This window comes from Galeopterus variegatus, unplaced genomic scaffold, assembly GCF_000696425.1.
Source record: "Galeopterus variegatus unplaced genomic scaffold, G_variegatus-3.0.2 Scaffold1151, whole genome shotgun sequence".
In the NCBI taxonomy this organism is placed as follows: domain Eukaryota; kingdom Metazoa; phylum Chordata; class Mammalia; order Dermoptera; family Cynocephalidae; genus Galeopterus; species Galeopterus variegatus.
The window spans coordinates 64,420-87,432 of record NW_007727262.1 but is presented as its reverse complement, the minus strand read 5'-3'; the positions used below and the strand labels follow the sequence as shown (position 1 = coordinate 87,432).

General features: G+C 43.4%; 1 protein-coding gene across 4 annotated transcripts in view; it reads left to right on the top strand.

Annotated features, from left to right (window-relative positions):
• TBC1D2 (TBC1 domain family, member 2) overlaps positions 1–23,013 on the top strand; it is a 51,625-nt gene that overhangs the window by 11,308 nt on the left and 17,304 nt on the right. For all 4 annotated transcript variants that reach the window (XM_008575179.1, XM_008575177.1, XM_008575180.1 and 1 more), the window contains 3 exons: positions 10,082–10,215; positions 13,537–13,733; positions 22,612–23,007. In XM_008575179.1, the coding sequence (XP_008573401.1) occupies positions 10,082–10,215; positions 13,537–13,733; positions 22,612–23,007 (727 nt within the window). The remainder of the gene's footprint in view (positions 1–10,081; positions 10,216–13,536; positions 13,734–22,611; positions 23,008–23,013) is intronic.

Genomic DNA, 23,013 nt, shown 5'->3' with positions numbered 1-23,013 from the left:
CTTTCCACTACTTTTTCCATATACATATGGATGTACTTCAAAAAGTTCATGAAAAATGGAATCAAAAGATAATATAGGGGCCGGCCCGGTGGTGCACTGCTATAGTGCGCTGCTTGGGAAGTGCGGCGGCGCTCCCGCCGAGGGTTCGGATCCCACATACAGACCGGTTCCCGCTCACTGGCTGAGCGAGGCGCGGGAGCAACACTGAGGGTTGCGATCCCGTTGCTGGTCCCGGTCCGGTACGGGGGCGACACTGAGGGTTGCGATCCGTTGCTGGTCACGGAAAAAGACAAAAAGGAAAAAAAAAAAAAAGATAATATGAATTTTTTCATGAACTTTTTGAAGACCCCTTGTATATGCATAATTGAGATCGTATTTGTAGTGATGGTTTCACAAATGTCTATATATGTCAAATGCATCGAATTACTCACTTTTAACGTGCAATTTATTGCATGTCAATCATATCTCAACTACTTTTTTCATTTAATTATGTATTATATATACACTCACCCGTTGGCAGGCCTTGTTTTAAATAGTTTATAAGGAGGTAGCCTCAGGAAGTAGGCTTAGGCTTTGGAGCCAAATGGCCTCGGTTTGTATCCTGTCTCCATCAGTCATGGGTCGTACTGCCATTGGCAAGTTGTTTGATTTCTCTGTGTTTCACTTACCTTGTTAATAAACATAAATACAACAGTGCTTACCTTATAAGGTTAGTGTGAGGGTTAAATGGGTATGCAAACTGCTGTAGAACTGTGCTTGGCATAGTTTTTATGTGCATAATAAATATTAGCTGCTGCTATTGTTGTTCTAGTTGAAGAAATGGAAACTTTCAGGAATTCAAACTACATCCAGTACTCATCCTGTTCAGGCACCTACTGAAGTCTGAGTGGACTTCAGATGACCTGAGACCTCTTAGAAGACAGAATAGATTGCTCACTGGACTTGGATTAGGGACCCCTGGCTGTGTCTGACTCAAGCACAGTATTTCCCTCTGCTGGCTTCAGTGTTTGAATTTGGGTGACTGGGAGGGTGGTGATGCCTTTCCCAGGAGAGAAGCAGTTGTCCTTTGGAGCCTGCTTGCTAGAGGTAGAGCTACCCCATATGCATTTGGATAGAGGGTCCTGGAGCCCAGGGGAGAGATCTGAGCTAGAGAGAAAGGCTTGGAGGTATAGGGCAAGGTTGAGCCTTCCAGGATGAATGGGCAAGAAGTGCACACTGCAGGGGACTGTTCCTCCAAAGGAGCCGAGGGTAAGTGGGTGCACTGGGAGCCTGCTGGGGGAGAGAGGAAGCCTGAGAAGTCCAGCCATTCAGTCAGCATGCACCAGGATTGTCTCTCCAAGGTGACGCTGAGTTCATAACTGATGGAAGCCACAGCAGCAGAAGTGGAACAGAGAAAATGCAGAGACCAAGAAAGGAAGGAAGTTTCAGAGGCTTAGTCAGTCACTTCCCTCCTGTCACTTGTAATAACCAACAGAAAATGCTAGGCACCATTGCAAGGAAAGTGCCCTCAGCTGCTGAGAGGCCCAGGCAACTTTATGAGATTACAGCTGCATTTATGTCCTGTACTTCTTTGCCTTGGTTGGTCTTGGAGCTTGCTGCTGGGGCTGCCATGAGCCTAGGTTATAATCAAGGGAAGGGACGGGGGAGCTTCTGAGTACTATGCTAGGTCATTTACACTCTTTTTTTTTTTTTTTTTTTTTGTGACTGGTAAGGGGATCGCAACCCTTGGCATGGTGTCGTCCGCGTCCGCACCGCGCTCAGCCAGTGAGCGCACCAGCCATCCCTATATAGGATCCGAAGCCATGGCGGGAGCGCCACTGTGCTCCCAGCGCCGCACTCTCCCAAGTGCGCCACGGGGTCGGCCCCATTTACACTCTTTTTGAGTTGTCTGGACAAACTTGTGAAGTGATGTCATAACATGGTTTAGTTCTCAAAGAACTAAGAGACATCTAAGTCTGATGCTCAGCCCCACCACTTCCTAACTCTGTGGCTCTGGTTACTTATCCTCTCTGAATCTCAGTTCTCCTCTCTGTCCAGTGAGGGTTATAATAGTACTTACATCATTGGACTGTTGTAAGGATTCAATGGGTAGATGCATTAAGTGTTTAACTTAGAACTTGGCCCATGGTAAGGGCTCAGCCATTATTTGTTATGGATATGTTCATTACCCCCATTGCAGATGAGGTAACTGAGGCTCAGGGAGGATAACTGGTTTGCCCAAGGTTATCATTCCAGAACAAGTTTTTATGACCACCAGCCCCATGCTAGCCAGGCCTTTCAGAACTAGAGCTAAACCTACACAGAAAATGTAAACTGCTCCAAGCAAAGTGGATACATTTAAGAAACAGATGGTTTAGCTTGGTGGTGGCCACCCGGACTATGCCAGAAAGTAGTGAGCTCCCCTTCCCCACAGATGTGTGCTAGGGCTCAGAAGACCCTTTGTTGCCCTGAAGTTGGAGTTTCTATGCCCTTCCACACCCCAGGGATGACTGCTTATGAGGCCCAGAACATGTTGGGGAGGTTGAAATTCCTGAGCAAGGGGAAGTGTGGGCAGCAGTGACAGTCACCCCACCCAGCCATTGCCTCTGGCTATAGGGGTGTGCCCCTGGGTCTCTCTCTAACTCATGTGGCTTATGATTTGTGAAATCCACGTTACAGGGCTTTCAGCACAGGACCCAGCACAAAATGGTGTTCAGTTAACAGAAGCTTCTATCATGGTCATTATTTTCCTTTTCAGTGTGACCACCACCCTTTTATATTTAGATGAGAAAGTAAGAACCAGGAAGGGGAAGCAACTAGCCCAAGGAGTCAGGGCTTCTTAAAAATAGATTCTGATGGAACAAAAGGAGTTAAAGACCAAATTTCAAGGTAGGATACTGGGAGTACTGAGTTCTAATTTCTTCTCAGTTCTTAGTTTATCTGATGAATTTTCCTCCATCAGTCAGCTATAATATCCACGAAAGTACAATATCATTCTTTTCTTATTCTGGACCCAACTATACCCCAAAACTGGATTTTGTTTTAAAGCTAAGTGTCACATCAAATGGTGGTTCTTTGAAAGGTCAACAAAATTGACAAACCTTTAGCTAGATAGATGAAGAAAAGAGAGAAGACTCAAATTACTAAAGTCAGAAACAAAAGAGGGGGCATTAATACCAATCTTACAGAAATAAAAGATTATAAGGGAATACTATGAACAACTATATGCCAATAAATTTAATAATTTAGATGAAATGGACAGATTCCTCAATAAGAAATAGGCAATCTGACTAGACATAGTAAATAATAAAGATTGAATTAGTAAATAGAAAACTACCCATAAGGAGAAAATTAAGGACCAGATGACTTCATTGGCAAATTCTCCCAAATATTTAAAGAAGAAATAATACCAATTCTTCACAAATTGTTCCAGAAAATAGAAGAGGAGGGAACACATTTCATCTCATTCTATAAGGCCAGTATTATCCCGATACCAAAACCAAACAAAGACTTTACAAGAAAACTACAGACCAGTACCCCTTATGAATAGAGGTGAAAAAATCCTCGACAAACTGAATCCAGCAGCATATAAAAAAGATTATACACCATGACAAAATGGGATTTATCTCAGAAATGCATGGTTGGTTTCATGTCTGAAAATCAATTTATGTAATATGCCATATTAATAGGATAAATGAGAAAAGCCACGTGATTATTTCAATAGATTCTAAAAAAGCATTTGACAATATTCAACACCCCTTCATGATAAAAACATTCAACAAACGGACTGGAAGGGAACTTCCCCAACCTGATAAAGAACATCTATGAAAAACCCAAAGCTAACATAGTTAATGATAAAAGACTGAATGTTTTCCGCTGAAGATCAGGAATAAGACAAGGTGTCCACACTGGCTCCTTTTATTCAACATTGTTCTGGAGATTCTAGCCAGGCCAATTAGGTAAGAAAATGAAATTAAGGCATTCAGATTGGGAAGGAAAAAGTAAAACTCTATTTGCAGTTGACATGATCTTATATATAGAAAATCCTGAGGAAAAACTATTAGAACTAAGAAATTAGTTCAGCAAGATTGCTGGATACAAGATCAGTGTAGAAATATCAATTGTATTACTATAGATTTGTAAAGAACAACTCAAAAATGAAAGTAAGAAAACAATAATGTACAATATCACAAAAAAGAATTAAATATTTAGGAATAAATTTTACAGAAGTAGTGCAAAATATATACTGTACTCTGAAAACTACAAAATGTTGAAAAAAATTAAAGAAGACCTAAATAAGTGGGAAGATATCCCATGGTCGTGGGTCAGATGACTTAATATTGTTAATATGACAATACTTCCCAAATTGACATACCAATTCAATACAATCCCCATGAAAGTTTTGACTGGCTTCTTTGCAGGTATTGACAAGTCGATCCTAAAATTCAAGATTCTGAAAATTCAAGAGACCCAGAAGACCCAAAACAATCTTGAAAAAGAAAAAAAAAAAAGTATGAAGACTTACTCTTTCCAGTATCAAAACTTACTGCTAAGCTATATTAATCAAGATACTGTGGTACTACTATCAGAATAGACATATAGATCAATGGAATAGAGTTGGGAGTCTAGAAATAAGTCAAAATATCTATGGTCAACTGATTTTCAATAAGGGTGCCAAGACTATTCAATGGAGGAAAGAATAGTCTTTTCAACAAATAGTCCTGGGACAATTGGCTATTCACATGCAAGAGAATGAAGTTGGACCCCTTCCTAATACTATACACAAAAATTAATTCGAATTGGAGAGAAGCCCTAATTGTAAGATCTAAAGCTGTAAAACTCTTAGAAGGCAAATAGTTGCCTAGATTAAGCAATGATTTCTGAGATATGACACCAAAAGCATAAGCAATCAAAGAAAAAAATAAATTGGACTTTGTCAAAGTTCAGATCTTTTGTGCTGTAAAGGATACTATCAAGAAAGTGAAAAGACAACCCATAGAATGGGAGAAAATATTTGCAAATCATGTATCTGATAAGGGACTTATATCTAGACTCTTAACAGCTCAATTAAAAAAAAAAATTTAAAAATGGGCAAAGGATCTGAAAAGATCTTTCTCCTAAGAAAATGAAAAGGTGCTCAACATCACTAGTCGTCAAGGAAATGCTAATCAAAACCGCAATGAGATACCACTTCACACTTACCAGGCCATGATCAAAGAGACAGATGGTAGCAAGTGTAGATGGTCCTGTCCAAACTTACGATGGTTCAACTTAATGATTGTGCAAAAGCAATATGCATGCGGTAGAAACTGATCTTTGAATTTTGAATTTTGGTCTTTTCCTAGGCTAGCAATATGCAGTACAATACTCCCTCACATTGCTGGGCAGTGGCAGTGAGCGTTTCTGTTTTTCACTTTCAGTATAGTATTTAATAAATTACATGAGATATTCAACACTTTATTATAAATTAGGTTTTACGTCAGATGATTTTGCCCACCTATAGGCTAACGTAAGTGTTCTGAGCACATTTAAGGTAGGCTAGGCTAAGCTATGATATTCGGTAGGTTAGGTGTATTAAATGTGTTTTCAACTTATGATATTTTAAATTGACCTAACCCGATGGTAAGTCAAGGACATCTGTATTGGAGAGGATGCAGAGAAATGAAACCCTCATACACTGCAGTTTCTCAAAAGGGTTAAACAGAGAGTTTCTATGTGACCCAGAAATTCTGCAACTCGTTATAGCCTCATAGAAATAAAAACATGTCTATGCAAAAACTTTATGCAAATGTTCAGAGCAACACAACCCTCTGAATATACTAAAATCCACTGAATTATATAGTTTAAATAGGTGAATTTGATGGTATTTGAATTATATTTCAATAAAGCTATTTTTATATATACACACACAGATGCACGAGGGTACTTCAAAAAGTTCTTGGAAAAATAAAATTAAACTATAATATGAATCTTTCCATGAACTTTTTGAAGTACCCTTGTGTGTGTGTGTGTGTGTGTGTGTGTGTGTTTAACTTAGTTTGAGTAGAACTATTAGGTCCTGTTGGGGAGGGGCAGGAGAACAGTAAACAAATCTTGAGCTATAACTGTATATGCATGACACCATGTTCTGCACTTTGTGTGAATTATCTCATTTAATTTGTGGAATGAAACAGCCTTTATTTCTCAGTAAGGGTAGAGCATCTTTTAATAACGAAGGTCTTGCATGTTCAACAAATAAACACTCAAAAGATTTCAGTTAAGTTGTACAGTTTTTTGCCTCCACTGTTTTGGGAGTCTTTTTTTTTTTTTTTTTTCCTTTTTGTCTTTTTTCGTGACCGGCAACGGGATCGCAACCCTCGGTGTTGCCCCCGCACTGCGCTCAGCCAGTGAGCGGCCGGTCTGCATGTGGGATCCGAACCCTCGGCGGGAGCGCCGCCGCGCTCGCAAGCGGCGCACTGTAGCAGTGCGCCACCGGGCCAGCCCTAGAGTCTTATGTTCTATTTCTGTTCATTCAACAGTTACTTCAGAAGTTTTACACTGCATATTTAACTTTAAGTCTGAAGTTGGTATCTCAGCCATTCTCTTAAACAACATAAGGTCATCAAAACACTTGAAATCTAGTCATTTTCCCGCTGTCTTGTGTTTTATTGCTGCTCAATCTTTTACTTCTCTCTGTTTTTCTCCCCTAATTAAACATTATTCATTCGAGGTGGTTTTTTGTTTTTTGGGTTTTTTTAATACTTCATATCCTTCTAAGTCATCCTCATAATTCCTTCTTGCATGCATACTTTCCTTTTCGGATTATTTTCCTTATTCCTCAAGAACATTCTCTAGAAGTTCTTTTAGTGAGGAATTATTGGTGGTAAATTCAGTTTTTCTTTGTCTAAAAACGTCTTTATTTCACTCTCAGTCTTAAAAGTTTCACGGGAATCAAATTCTCAGCGCACTGACTACATTATTCTGGTGTATTGTGGCTTCCATTGTTGCTGTCGTGAAGCTGGCTGATGGTCTAATTGTCATTCCTCTGTAGTCACCTGTCTAATTAATTTAAGAATTGAGTTCTCTTTGTCCTTGATGTGGATTTTTCTCAATTTATCCTGCTTGGGATTAGTGTGCTTCCTGAATCTGAAGATTCCTCTCATTAATTCTGGATAATTATCTGCCATTGTTTCTTTGTTTATTGGTTCTCTCCAACTTCTCTGTTCTCTCCTTTGGAAGCTCTGACGAGATATGTATAAATATATATGCCAGTGGCACTCATAATATGGTCTAAGAACCAGTAACATCAGTATTACCTGGGAGCTTATTACAAATATAAATTCTTACCCCAGACCTACTGAGTTAACAGTGGGTGGGACCAAGAATGTCTTTTTTAACATGATCTCCTGGTGATTCTTAAGCACATTAAAGTTTGAGAAGCATTGGACAGTTAGACTATTTCATTCTTCTCTCCATGTCTTTTAATGTCTCTGTCATACTTATCTCTGACTCTTTTGTTTTCTCTTTGCTGAATGCTGAATAATTTATTTAGATCTTTCAGTTCACGGATTTTTCCCATTATTTGTGTCTAATGTGCTGTTTAATCAATCATTTTATATTTATATAAAAAATATATTTATATATTATGGTTATATTTCACATTCTGTAAATTCTATTTGATTCTTTTTCAAATGTGCCCAGTTAATTTTGTAGTCCTTGTTCTGTGATTCCATGTTTTATTTATTCATTTAATATAATTATTTTATAATCACTACTTACAAATTTCAATATTTGAAGTCCTTATAATCTAGTAATTCTAATATTTGAAGTTCTAATTATACCATCTACTGCTGTTTTGCCTTCTATTCATGGTGTCTTGTATCCTTGTGTGTTTAGTGATATTATGTTGTGTGTTCATCTTTGGTTGAACTTATGGGATTCCTGAGGAGCATGGGTTGAGGATAATTCCCAGTATAGAGAATTTATATTAACCTAGGGATGTGACCAACCTGGGACCATTTTAATTTAATATCTAAGATTGAGGTTTCCTAGTAATTTCCTAGCAACTGCCTAAGGCGTGTTCCCATGATGAAAAGCAGGAGTATAGAAGGCAAGCCCTACGTGCAAGCACATGTTAAGCCTATGTTTACACTATAACTGCTAGCATACAGGTGGCCAAGGCAAGTCACATGGCCGCACCCAAAGTCAAGAGGAAGAGGTGGAAGTACTCTGCTTCCATGGAGGTATAGGGGAGGAAGTGAATATTTGCTGACCACTCATCTAATCTATACATTCATCTTCCTCTTTACATCCCACTTGAGTTTCATGTCCTTTTTCATGTTTAGTCCCTGGAGATTTCCCTTCTTTCCTGGAACTAGAGCTAGGTATTTTACAAATATGTTTTGTATTATTCAGTATCTAGGTATTTGTGGAATGAGTACTTTTCAGAGTAGTTTGTCCACTGTATTGCTAGAAGGATACATTACACATAGAGATTTTATTTTATTTTATTTTTTTTTTTTCCTTTTTGTCTCTTTTTTCGTGTCCGGCAATGGATTGCAACCCTCAGTGTCGCGCCCTTACCGGACCGGGACCGGCAACGGGATCGCAACCCTCAGTGTTGCTCCCGCACCTCGCTCAGCCAGTGAGCGGGAACTGGTCTGTATGTAGGATCCGAACCCTCGGCGGGAGCGCCGCCGCGCTCCCAAGCAGCGCACTGTAGCAGTGCGCCACTGGGCCGGCCCCACACATAGAGATTTTATAACACAGCTAGGTCTCCCTCACAGGTCTGTGGACTTCCACATCCTCTTTTTTGACTACACTGTTTCGGCCCTTTAAGTATATGCCCCCCAGTGCAGTATTTTTCAAGCTGTTGACCATGACCACAGGGAGAAATACATTTTTTGTTATAGCTCAGTACAAATGTATGTAATGCACAAAATATTAACCCTTTCTAAGTGGGATGACCTCTGATATTTTTTATTTCTCTCTCTCTTTTATTTTATTTTATTTTTGGTGGCTTGGCCTTTTTTGGATCTGAACCCTTGACCTTGGTGTTATAACACCAAGCTTATTATTGCTCTAACCAACAGAGCTAACTGGCCAGCCTTTTTATTTCATTTTTTAGATGCTGGTCATAACACTAAACTGATTCTGCAGTCCGCTAATTGGTCATAACCTGCAGTTTGAGACATACTGAGTTCATTAGAACTCCTTTAATCACGTTCTCTTCCCTGTTATTAATTTCAGAATATGTCTACTTTTATCTTTTTGCAAGGGAAAATAAATGCAATTGAACTATCTTTTCATATAGGTCATTATGAACTTCTCTGTGATCTGTGGTCTTAGGCCAGCCTTTGATGCTACCTAGTTCCTTCATGTACAATACATGAGCCTGGATTCTGGGCACACACAACCCAGTGCTAGGCACCAACAAGCATGCAGGTAGGTGAGTGCCCAGTTCTTAAAGTATTGACACCATGAGGCTTCAGCCTAGACAAATACTTGGCTATGGGGTGGCCCAGACGTGGGATGCAGTAAGCTCCTTGGAGGCTGTGAGATGATCAGTGAAGGATGCAGAGAGGATAGATCTGAGGAAGGAAAGAGAGCAAGGAGGGGAGGACACCAGGAGATGTTTGCAACTTAGCAGAAGTAGGGAGCCACTGATAGTTTTTGAGCAAGGTAGTTCTAAGACCAGTGAAGGTTTTGGGAAAGTTGATTCAGCAAGTCCATTCAACATTCATTCAATACATATGTAGTAAGTGCCTTCTATATTTCAGGCACTGTTCTAGGCATTCTAGATACATCAGTGAACAAAACACACACGTATCCCTGCCCATGTGGAGCTTTATTCCAGCAGCAGGGTTGGGAGGCACCAGAGTCAAACTTATATTACTTATAAGTAATACAGTGTGTGGCAGATGATAAGTGCAAAGAGAAGGGTGAGGGGTGTCGGGAGTGGCGTGCGTGGAGATGCGTCGTGCGGGGTACCTGGAAGCTGGGAGACCAGTCGGGATGACTTGAGAATCGGGGATGAGGCCTGAGCTCCAGCAGTCACAGTGGGAAGAGCAGAGGGACAGGACAGTGGGACTGTTGGCTTCATACTCCTCTGTTCTCCTTTCAGAAACACAGTGCACAACATGCGTGGCAACAAGCAGGCCCAAGGAACAAGCCATGGACCTCCAGGAGAAGATGGTCCACAAAGCAGGGAGCTGCAGAGGGAGGAGCAGCCCTTGGCCCCTGACCCCAGTGCCTCAGGTGAACCTCTGTCCCAGTCTGAGCTGCCTACAGAGACCAAAATGAGTACCTTCTCTCCTCCCTATCTGTTTGTGTGTGTCTTTGTTTGCTTGGACTGCTATAACAAAATACCATAGACTGTGTGGCTTAAACAACACTCACTTATTTCTCACAGTTGTGTGGAGACTGGGAAGTCCAAGATTGTGAGGTGCCAGCAGATTCCGTGTCTGGTGAGGGCTATCTTCCTGGCTTGCAGATGGCCACCTTCTCACTGTGTGCTTGTATGGCTGAAAGAGAGAGCCGTGGTCTCTTCCTTTTCTTCTAAGGGCACTAATTTCATCATGGGGTTCCTCATAACCTTATCTAAATCTAATCAGTCCCCAAACCCCCACCTCCTAATATCATTGTGGATTAGGGATTCAACATATAAATTCAGGGGGAGGAGGGGACACAAACATTTAGTCCACAGCAGTGTGTCAAAGATGAAATTCTCTAGGTCACTATTTCTGGGTTTCTAGAGGTCTAGGAGCAATGACTTTTTTTTTTTAATTGTGGTAAAATGTATGAAACAAAAGTTACCATTTTACCACTTTTAGGTGTACAAATTTAGGGACATGATTCACACTGTTGTGCAACTATCATAACCATCTATCTCCAGAAATTTTTTACCTTCCCAAGTTGAAACTCTTAGCAGTGATTCTCTTTTATTTATTTTTTTTTTTGGTGTGTGTGTGACCAGTAATGGGATCGCAACCCTTGGCTTAGCGTCATCCGCACCGTGCTCAGCCAGTGAGTGCACCGGTCATCCCTATATAGGATCCGAACCTGCGGTGGGAGCGCTGCTGTGCTCCCAGCGCTGCACTCTCCCGAGTGGGCCACGGGCTCGGCCCTTAGCAATGATTCTTGAAGTAATAAAGGAAAATACCACTCTCTTTTTTTCTTTCTTTCCTTCTTTCTTAATTTTATTTGTTTACTTATTTATTCATAGGGAGAGGGTATAAAAATACCTTTCTGGAGTGATTAAAATCAGATCTGCCCAAAGATGTGGAGCAAGTGACCTTTAGATCAACATAGCATTTTAATATTTCTTTTACAAAGTGAGTGACCCACACCATCTGGGGGCTTGGATTCTTTGGAGTTGGCATTGGTGCCCTTGGAACATATTTTAACCTAGAAACGGGATAAAACTGGCTAAGGCAGCACTGTGGGGTTGTCTTATGGCTGAGAGGACCCCTGGGCTGTGTAGAAGTGACTCTGGAAAAAGCGCCCCTTTCAAGCAGTCAGTGACTGATGAGGCCCCCGGAGATCACAATGCACAGTCCAAAAGGAGGTCAGTATTGTATCGAATCAGTAATTATAATAATAATAAAACTAGCACTTATATTGCAGTTACTTTGTGTCAGGGCTGCACTGAGCACTTTTTTTTTTTTTTTTGTATCATCTATTAAGATATAATTCATATACCATACAGTTTACCCATTTAAAGTGTGCAATTCATTGACTTTCAGAATATCCACAGAGGTATGCAACCATCCCTATAATTAATTTTAGAACATTTTTATTACCCCAAAAAGAAACCTATACCCCTTACTCATCACCTCCCAAACTCTACCTCCCCACAACCCTAGGCGACCACTAATCTACTTTCTGTGTCTATGGATGTGCCTATTGTAACATTTCCTATGAGTGGAATCTATAATGTGTGGTCCTTTGTGACTGGCTTCTGTCACTTACAGAATCTTTTCAAGTTTAATCCACATAAGCTAAGCACTTTACCTACATTAACCTGTCTAATTCTCACAGCAAGTAGAGATTTAGATACTGTTGTTATCCTCATTTGATAAATGAGGAAACTGAGGCCCTGGAAAAGTACAGTGACTTGCTTGTGGCCACACAGTGAGTGACAGAACCAGGATTCAGGCAGAGCAGTCTGGGCCCATACTGCTACCTGAAGCCTCATTTTCTAAGTCAGTGATTTTTCAAACTACATCTTTATTTATTTATTTATTGAATTGAAACATAATTGATTACACGTATTTATGCAGTACAGAGTTGACTATTATTATTTCTGTTCAATATGTGATGATCAAATCAATATTATTAGCATGTTCATCGTTACAAATTGTAATTATTCTTGGTGTCTCTTACCCGATTTCTCCCTAACCCCCCTCACTCCCCCTTTCCCACCTCTAGTAACTACAGATCTTTTCTCTCCTTCTGAAAGTTCAACTTTAAACTACATCTTTATTGCCATGAAACCTTGTCCCTTAGAAAAAAAATCTAATATACAAAGCAGATAAAACACAACTGGGGGGCTGGCCCGTTGCTCACTTAGGAGAGTGTGGTGCTGATAACACCAAGGCCATGGGTTCCGATCCCCTTACTGGTCATCTTTTAAAAAAAAAAAACACCCAATTAAAAAAAAAAAAACACCCAATTAAAAAAAAAAAAACACCCAATTAAAAAAAAAAAAACCACAATTGAAAAAAAAAAAAAAAAAAAAAAAAACAGTTGAGGCAGGTAGTCTGGGCTCCTCCTCTATAGATGCAGAATCCACAAATATGGAGGAGAGCCAAATGTACTGAATTCTGCCTTTGAGGAGTGAAAGCAGCCATAGACAATACTTAAACAAATGGGCATGGCTATGTTCTAATAAAACCGTATGTACGAAAGCAGGCTGGCGGCCAGATTTGGCCTGTGAACCATAGGTTTCTGACCCCTGCTCTAGAAGAAATTAAAGGACTATGCAGCCTTGAGGAAATCAACTATGGGAAATATGTCTCCTCATTTGGCTGGTAATAAGAATCAAATAAGAGTCTGAGCTACCCTGGGGCAAGAGTGCAGAGTACAGATACTCAGTCCATGCTGCTATCAACAGACAGATCTGTGTGCTTCGAAAATCTCCCAGCAGGTAGAGGTGGGATCCTGAAATAAGAAACAAGTCATCCTGCCAGGGCTCGTGCCTGAGGAGAAAGGCACCTGGCAGATACCAGCAGAATGATATGAGATGGACCCATGCAGGTTGGGAGTGGAGGGGAGGAGACAGGCACAACTTAGGGGATGGGCAAAATGACTCGGCCAGCACACTGTAAATAATGTTTCTGTAGTCCAGTGGTTCTCAAAGTATGATCCCTGGACAAGCTGTGTCACCATCACCTTGGAACTTTTTGGAAAGGCAAGTTCTCAAGCCTTGTCCCAAACCTATTAAGTCAAAAACTCTGAAAGTAGGGCCCTACAATCTGCATTTTAATAAGCCTTTTAGGTGCTTCTGTAGCAAGCTCAAGGCTGAGAAGTACTGATGTTATCATCAATCATAACCTCTGCCTTTCTCCTCTTGAGCAGGGAGAGAGCCAGCAGATTCTCCAAAGCCTGCACCCAGGTCCTCTCTGACAGTCAATCTCATTCAGAAAGCCAAACGTCAGAACAACACCTTCCCGCTCTTTTCCGAAGGGCTCACGTGGAACCGAACTGCCCAGGAGAAAGTGGTGGCCTTGGAGCAACAGGTTCTGATGCTCACCAGGGAGTTACAGTCTCAGAAGGTGAGCTGAGGCCCCAGGCTCCAGTGGAAGCTCTGGATCTGGAGCCTTCTGGACAAGTTAGATGTGATGTGTTAGTCCACTGGGCACTGGCCAGTCTGCGGTCTTTAAAGGTCAAGCTGCAAAAGGTTGGAAATGCGCTGTTGATTACTTAGGAACATACTGTCACTCAAACTAGATGACAGAAGGTCACCAAGGGCAGGTTATCAGTGGAGACCTACTTTAATAATTGTCTCATGGACCCCGCCTAGAGGGCCATGCATGGTCCGACCCCACTCCTGTCAGGGGAAGGGGAAAGGGTGATCTGGCCACAGGGTTTGGGAGGGGCCACTGAAGGAACTGGAGAATGTTTGACCTGGCACCTGATAACTGGGTGCAGGTATGTGCAGGACTATCACAAGACTCAAAACAAAAAAAGCAGGCAGAGTCTGTGTGGCCTCAGGGCTGAGCCAGGTCCAGCACAGCACGGTGACAGGGAGGAATATTTAGGCTTAATATAGCAAGAAGTTAATTACAGGAGATAACAAAAAGAGCTACATGGTCATTGAAGAAAACCGATCTCACACACACAGAGACATTAAAATCATTCAAAAATCCTACAACGCAAGGAGTCAATTGTGTTAGAATCCAGGGGCTACCTCTTAAAGGAGCAGGGGTCATATGGCAGTGATGTCAGGGGCTTACAGCACTGGGCAGGAACCTTCCCGTTAGCAAGATAAAAGCATTCCTATCCCTGTACTGGCCAGACGCCAAAAAAAAGTAAGTTAGCACAGTTGTTACCATAAATCCCAAGGGTGGGACCTGGTGGGGCCTGCTGCGGAGTAGTGGGCTTCACTGAGGGCCCAGGCTCTTTTTCCTTGGAGAAGAAGGCCTAAGCTTTTGTGTTAGAGCTTTTGCTGCCCAGAGTTGCTTTGTGCCTTGTTTCTAGGCCCTAGTTCCAGAGGACTTAGGCTGGGGAGATCGGGGGTGTGTACTCTTATTTACTTCTGAATATTCTCCCCCTTGTACATTTCTTTGTTTCCTTTCTGCTCTGTTTTTGGAGGGAAAAAAATCCAGAAAAATACTCTCCTTAGCTAGTTTTGCCCCTCCTCTGCCTTTCCTGACAACTGTCAGCAGATCTTAGGGGAATGGGCAGAGGCTTCATTCCCAGCAGGTCAAGGGTTACATTTAACAAAGCATCAGGTGATTAGAGTTCTCAAAGGAGGGTGCTCCTTCATTCATACCTTTTCAGCTCGTTTGTTTATTCAGCAGCACATAACTGCTGGTATTAAGTGTGGCCCTGACACTGTTCTGGGACTTTCTGTGCATTATCTCTAGTCCTTACAACAGTTATCCCCCTTTTCCAGAGGACGAAACAGGTTCTGAGAGCTTCATGCCCTGGGTCTTACAGGGGCTGAGCTAGGGTTTAGATTCTGGTCTGTCTGCCATGTTATTGAAGGCCTCTTTTATTTGCATACAGTGTTCTAGATGCTGGGAAAAGAACAGTGAGCAAAAGATACAGGCCCTGTCCTTACAGGGCTTACATGTCATGGCAAAGACAGGCATTAAGCAAATCAACACCCTATGTTGAAGTCCCTCTGCTGCCATTTAGTGGCCCAGCTATCTCTTCTTCCCATCATCTTAGTGTTTCTGTTGTGAGGCTGCTGGACGCTCCTGAGAGCTAAGAGAGCATTAAACTGAGCTGTAGCAGCTGCCTGATCCCTGGACTAGTACAGCTTAAGACCCAAACCCAAACCTGGGAAGGAAAAGAAATCCTGAATGTAAACACCGCCTGTCATTTTATCACATCTTCCCTTCTTTCTGGAATATATGGGCAGCCTCCCCTGACTCAGCTTTTCTCTGAGGCATTACAAATTATCAGATAAAGTAGAAAGGTCCTGGGAGACCTAGATTTCATTTCGATTTGCCCCTGATTTCTGTGCACCTCTGGAGGCCTCACCATTCTTCAATAAATGAATGCAAGACTCTGGAGATTAATAAGGGTTGCCCGGGCTGTTGACAACTCTCATACATTTAGAGTGAAAATGTCAGCAGGAAGTTGTTCAAGCATGAAGGAATCTGGATTTTTTTATTGGGTAACTTTCAAGTAAACCCTAACTTCATTTCCTGGGAGAGATGGTCATGAGGAAAAGAGTCTTGTGGCTTAGGCTTTGACTTGTGAGTGGATTTCCCTGCTATCCCACCCATCTCACAATGCCCTTCAGCCTGGAGGGTGACTCAGAGCACAGGCCTTTACAGGAGAATGCACAGGCCCAAATTCTAACCCTGAGCAAGTTTCTTAACCTCTCTAAGCCTCAGCTTCCTCTTCTGTGCCTCTTCATAAAGCCTAGTTCCTGGCACCCAGCAGCTGCCCAACAGATGCAGGCTTTGGTTATTTTGGCTCTTACTGCAGCATTCCTGGCCCTCGCTGTTGATTCCTTCCTGCCTTGCAAGGAGTAAGGCATCCCCCAAGGGCCTCTGAGAAGATGGGGAAGTGAGCCCATTAGGACCTCCAGGAAATGTGCTCATGGGGCTATAGCAGAGATAGGAAGAGCTCAGGTTTTCATTCCACATTAGGGAGGGGGGAACCCCAGCCCCACCAAGTCAGGGGTTTCACCTGTAGTCCAGATACCAAAGCCGAAGGGGAGAAGGAGAAAAGGAGACTGACTTTTGACCCAGAGAGGGGACAGAGAAGCTGGCACAACATTTGGGAGCCTATTGGTGCCCCAGACACTTAGATATGCTGGTTGGAGAGTAACTCTCCATCTGAGACCCTCAGAGTCTCATTCATCAGCTGGGAAAATGGCACCCTGGACTTTCCAGGGGCCACATCTACAAGATGCCTTCCTGTGTCTCTTTAGTAAGAAGGCACTATCTTTCTACCTCAAGCTTCAGAAGGACATGGGAATTAGAGGTCTTGTCTGGGCTCAGATAGCCAGGTGGCCATTGCCAGTTGCTTTAGTGACCCTTTAGGAATCTGTATCTCAAACTCTGGAGGGCACGTTATGACTAAGTTCCTGCCCTCAGAGACTTCACCATCCAGTGGGGAAGAGAAGATAAGAGCACAAATAACTGCTGGTATTAAGTGAGGCCCCAGCCCTATGCTGGGTCTTTCTGTGCATAATCTCTAGTCCTTACAGCAGTTATCATCGCCATTTTTCTGAAAAGGAAACTGAGGTTCTGAGAGCTTCCATAAGCCCGAGGTCTCCCAGGGGCAGGGCTAGGGTTTAGACTCTGGTCTGTCTGCCTCTGGAATCTCTGACCTTTTCACCATGCCATGCTCAAGGGACTCAGAGAAGGTGGGTGACTTGCCTGAGGCCACACAGCTAGAAACGGGGGCCCTAGTCTCCTCCAGCTCTAGATCCCTGGCTGCCTCCTCTCCTCTATAATCTCACGATAAGGCCTAGTATCGTACATAGCACTAGAACTGCTCTTTGGAAAAAATTGAATGCACTCCCTGTATCTCTCTGATGTAATATTAAACCCCAGGATGATTCTGATACCCATTAAGCCATTATCTATCCCAGCACCCTCAATGCTGGCCCCATGAGAGGTTTGGACTCCAGGAGATAGCACCAGATGGCTGATTGGTTGAGTGACTCCAGCCCTGAGAGTTGACAGCACTGCACCTGGTCTGAAGACTGTCTGTTCTGGCAGATGGAAGGCTATTGTCTGTGGTAATGTTGGCCATCTGTTTGCTGCTGGGAATGATGAACCCCTCCAGGGCCCTGCCTGGGGCCCTCTAGGGCCACATTAGCTCAATCAGGATTACTTGGTAGAGTTGTGTAATTGGTTTAGGAAACGTGGTGCGGATAACGCGCGGCTTCTTACTTCCCTAGAACACCAGCCAGAGAATTCATAGCTGATGTCCCCCAGCCCTGGGCCCTGACATCATGGAGGGAGAGTCAGGAGGGACCTTGGCTATTCACCTTGGAAAGGGACACTTGGCACGCTTTCTCTCTCATCCTCGCAGCAACTCTGCATAGAGTAGGGATCTTTAACTACATTTTAATTATGAGAAACCGAAGTTCAGTGAGAGACCAGCCTGAGGTCATCCTCATTAGGTACACACTCATGCATCTGGAATGGGAACCAAGGCCTGCATGATTCCAAAGCTGGTGCTCCTTCTCTTGACCCCTATTGGGCCCACCTTCCTTGATTTTAGTTAGTGATGAAAGTGTCAACACTTTAAGAAAATAAAGGATTTTTTTTAAGTTGATTTATTGCCTTTAAAAACTTTAAATAAAATGACAACTTATGACCACTTATCAAAATCTGAGATGGACCAAACAAGGATGCTATTGAAAAGTATTAAAAGTATCATCTGATCAGCTTTTCTAAGAATTGATCCTAAGGCATTGCTTATAATTGTGGAAAATGGAAACAACCTAGATGTCCATCCTTAGGGGATTCGGATTAAGGGAACTGTGGTGCAAGTACCTTGAACTGCTGCAAACAATGGTTTTGCTAGATATTCACCAACATGGAGAGAGGCCATACACAAGGACAAAACCAGCCTCAAAAACTTGATGTATTGCAAACTTCCCTTTTTGTTTTTAGTATTCTACATGGTGTGTGTATGTGCATAGATGTTGCCAACCTCTCATATTATCAGTGTAAGCCTGGCATGCGATTTATATGTTCACCTGGCCAGACAGTGATTGCATTAAAAAAACCACGCACCTTTCACTACTTTTCCACCAATCTCTGATCCTGCTCTCATTGTGCTTCTGCTAATGTCCCATGCATCATCAAAGTCCTAACAAATATGTCAACAACATATTATCTTTTTTAAAGGTGAGAATTTTTTAAGACTGTGCTAACAGGGCCGGCCCCGTGGTGCACTCGGGAGAGTACAAGATGTTCACAGGAGGGTAGAAGCTGAGGGAGGGACACAGGACACATATATTTTGTTTCAGATTCTCCAGTATGATCCTAGTGACCCTGTCCTGTCCTCCCAGAGTCTTCCTGGAGCCTAGGGCAGCCATCAAAAAAGGCTGCTTAGGGCAGTCCCATGGCGCACTCGGGAGAGTGCGGCACTGCTCCCACCGCGGGTTCGATCCTATATAGGAATGGCCGGTGCGCTCACTGGCTGAGCGTGGTGCGGGCGACACCAAGCCAAGGGTTGGGATTCCCTTACCAGTCACAAAAAGAAAAAAAAAAAAAAAAAAAAGACTGTGCTAACAGAATTAGTGTCAATCTGTTTTACATGCATTAAGAAGTCTCTAAGAATATATATGAAAAGTAAATGTTGGTTCTAAGTGGTGGTCTTATACTTCTTCATGTAGTCCAAAAATTTTTATAAAAAGCATGAATTTTTTATGATCAGGAAAAACAATATAGCTATTTTTTTAAGTTGTTCATCATGGATTTTTCGCATTAATTTGATTTTTTTTAAATGTTGAATTAAAAAATTTTTTGGTTAGTGCATTATTTTGGCACCCCTTTAAATTTTATTTTTAATTGTGGTAAAAAATGCATATAAAATTTACCATTTTAACTGTTTTTTGATGTAAATTCAGGAGTGTTAAATATATTCACACTGTCGTATAGTAGATCTCTATTTGTGACTGGCTTAGGTCCCTTAGCATAATATCCTCAAGGTTCATCCATGTCGTAGCATGTGACAAGATTTTCTTTCTTTTTTTTTTTTTTTTCCTTTTTGTCTTTTTTACTGACCGGCAACGGGATCGCAACCCTCGGTGTTGCGCCCGCACCGCGCTCAGCCAATGAGCGGGAACCGGTCTCCACATGGGATCCGAACCCTCGGTGGGAGTGCCGCCGCACTCCCAAGCGGCGCACTCTCCAGTGCGCCACCGGGCCGGCCCAAGATTTTCTTTTTTAAGGCTGAATAATAATCTATTATATGTACATACCACATTTTGTTTATCCATTAATTGGTCAGGGGACACTTGGGTTGTTTCTACCTCTTGGATATTGTGAATAATGCTGTTATGAACATGGGTTATTTCCATTTTTTAAAGAAATTGAAAGAAGCATTTCACTGCAAAACCCATGAACTACACAGCATGGAGAAGTGAAAGGATCCTGGATTATGAGTTGGGAGCCCTCTCTTCGAGTCACAGTTTTCCTACATGAGGGGATCCACTGGCTCCCTTTGGCCTCACCTTTCATTCTTAGGTTTCCATCTCCCTGTGTGACAGCAAGGTGACTGGACCAGAAGGTCCTCCAGGGCCTTTCCAGCCCCCAGGTTTTCCAAATCCTTGGTCCATTCCCACTCCTCATCTTGTACGTACTACTGGGGTCCCATTCCTCTGCCCTGGTTCCTTTTTCCCCCGAGCCTGTCTCATTCAGGTGCAGGGATTCTAGGGGTGAGAGGAGAGCCTCCTGGGCTGGGGTCTTGGTCTTAGGTCTTGAGAACCAGAAGTGGGGTGGGGTGGGGGAGAGAACTGGATGTAATGAAATGGGCTTTAGAGGAGACTCTCCCAAAGTTTGGGGTAATATACCTACCTGATTCCGATCCTATGGCAAGTCTGATCAGTGGTGTCTGTTGGTTATTTCACTAGGTAATCTCCACATCTCAGCTGAACCAGAAATGGCATAGGCTGCTTGGTCACCCAAGAGCCAGAGGAATGTTAATCTCATTCAGTTCTCAGGAGCCCTGGGAAACTGACTTCTTCATGCCAGACATGCTAGACATTCCAGTTTGGTTTGTAATTTCTGTCCCCATCTCACCTTCCTGCCACACCCAGGGACTCCACAGCTCCAGCTCTGCTTTCATTCCTCCAGGCCTTTGTCTGCACTTGTATCTTGAGCTTCCCTCATGGGGAGCCAAGTCTGGCATGCTCTCCCCACCTTTATCTCCCACCTGCTGCTTGACCATCTCCATCCCTCATTCTTTTTGGCTAAGTTTAGACAGCTCTGCCTTTCTCTACAATGTACATCTCCACCCCAGGTAGAAGTCATTGCCCGCTCCCATTCTGTGTCCACTCAAACACCTTCACTCCCCTCTCTTGCAGTAAATCAGTTCCATTACAGTAGTTCACCTTCACTCCCTCCAGCCTTTGCAGTCCTCAGAGGTGGGAACTGTGACTGCTCTCTCCCTCTCTGGGCCTCATCACCTGGCATGGGGCCTGGCACTGAGTGGATGCTTGATAAAGGATGGGTGGCTAGATGGGTGGGTGGGTGGAAAAGCAAGGACCAGAGAAGAAACGGTCAGTAGTTTCAGGAGGTTTCAGGAGATGCATGCTAATGTGGTTTTGTCATTAGCTTCTCAAATAAAGTCATGATTTTTGGCAGTTCTCCTCCAAAATGGAATTGTTCTTAACAAATAACCCTATCTAGCCGATCCATTCTTTAAATACTTCGTTGTAGGTACAGTTGATGTGTCTCTAGGAAACCACGTTGAGCACAGAGCTCACATGGCACTGAGCCCAGCAATGTGGCCTAAAATCCCTATTTACTAAGTGTGAGGTCCACACAGGCCTGGCTGCTGGGCTGCCTAGCTTCTGTCTGATATTCTGATCCTGGCCCTGAATGAATTTATGTCCTGGGGAGGCTTAAAGGTACAGGGACCAAGGAAACCTTGAGTTTCCATGTGAATCAGTTGCCCCTGCTGAGGAATAAATCGAGGTCTTTGTTTCTGAACACTCTGGTGCTTCATTGCACCAGCCTTGCAGGCATCATTTGGTGGGCTGAAGATGCCAGGCACCAGTAGATTGAATGACGCTTTCTGTGTGTGGCTTTGCATGGAGGTTGCCAATGTATTTCCTCTCTAATACTCCCTCAGCTTGATTGGTAGTGACTGTTTGGGTGCTATATTGAGAAGGATTCTGAGGCCTTAACTAGGCTTTGCAGGAAGGAGTGTCAAGATTAATTAGTGATGTCTGCCACAGGGGTGAGAGGAAAGAGTCATGCCCATGTGCCACAGAGCTGCCAACTCTGGTTTTATAACTCAGCACAGAATTTGGAGTCTGGATGATTTGGGATTGAATTCCACTCTATTCTGCTGGGCCTGTTGGTCCATCCCTGAAATGGACATGTATAAGGCAGGGTATGGGCTCAACTGCTGTAACAAAGAAGCCTCAAAGTACTGTGGCCTAAAACAAGTTAGAAGTTTACTTCCCTCTTACATTGAAGAATACAGAGGTAGAGGAGCAGCTGTGAGCGGGTGGGGCAACTCTGCCGTCCTCAACATGTAACCTCTGCTTGTAGGTCTAAGGTGGCTGCTCTAGTTCTTGCCATTTCCTAGCCTTAGTCCATCTTGTGCTGCAATAACAGAATACCACAGACTGGGTAATCTATAAGGAACAGAAATTAATTTGACATGTGGTTCTGGAGGCTGGGAAGTTCAAGAGCACAGCACTGGCATCCTGCAAGGGCCTTGGTGATCCATCATCCCATGGCAAAAGGCAGAAGGGCAAGAGACACATGGGGGGAGAGGGAGGGAGACCAAATTCATCCTTTTATCAGGAACCCACTCCAGAGATAAGTAATCCACTCCTACTAATCCACTCCTGCAATAACGATGTTAATGCATTTAAGATCTAATCTCTTAAAGGTCCGTCCTCTCAAAACTCTTGCACTGGGGATTCAGTTTCCAACATGTGAACTTTGGAGGACACATTCAAACCATAGCAGAAGGGGACCTGAACCAGTGGAGTATGTGTCGAGTGACCCAAAAGCTGCCCACATCACTTCTCAATTCCCATTTAGGCAGAATAGTCACATGGCCACAGATAGCTGTGACTTGGCTCAGAAATGTAGTTTTTAGCTGGGAACCATTTGTCTAGCTAACACTCTCTTGAACAGAAAAGGTTAGAAAATGGGTGTTGGGATGAGATGCCCCAGGGGGTGCTGTGAGTCACCTCTCAGGGTTGTTAGGGAACTGGAGGACCCTAATGGGTCTTCCCCGACTTCACAAGACACTTCTCTTTTCCAGGAGCTGGTGAAGATCCTGCACAAGGCACTGGAGGCTGCCCAGCAGGAGAAGAGGGCGTCCAGTGCATACCTGGCAGCGGCTGAGGACAAGGACCGGCTGGAGCTGGTGCGGCACAAAGTGCGGCAGATCGCAGAGCTGGGAAGGCAGGTGGAAGCTCTGCAGCAGGAGCGGGAGAGCCTGGTGCACACAGCCAGCCTGTTGGAGCAGCAGGTGCAGGAGCTGCAGCTGCACGTGCAGCTGCTCATGGACAAGAACGAGGCCAAGCAACAGGTCATCTGCAAGCTGTCTGAGAAGGTCACCCTGGACTTCACGTGCCCCTCTGACCAGCCCCCAGGGGCTCCTGACTGTGCCAACAGGGACTTCCTGAGCCAGCAGGAGAAGATGGAGCACTTAAAGGTAGGG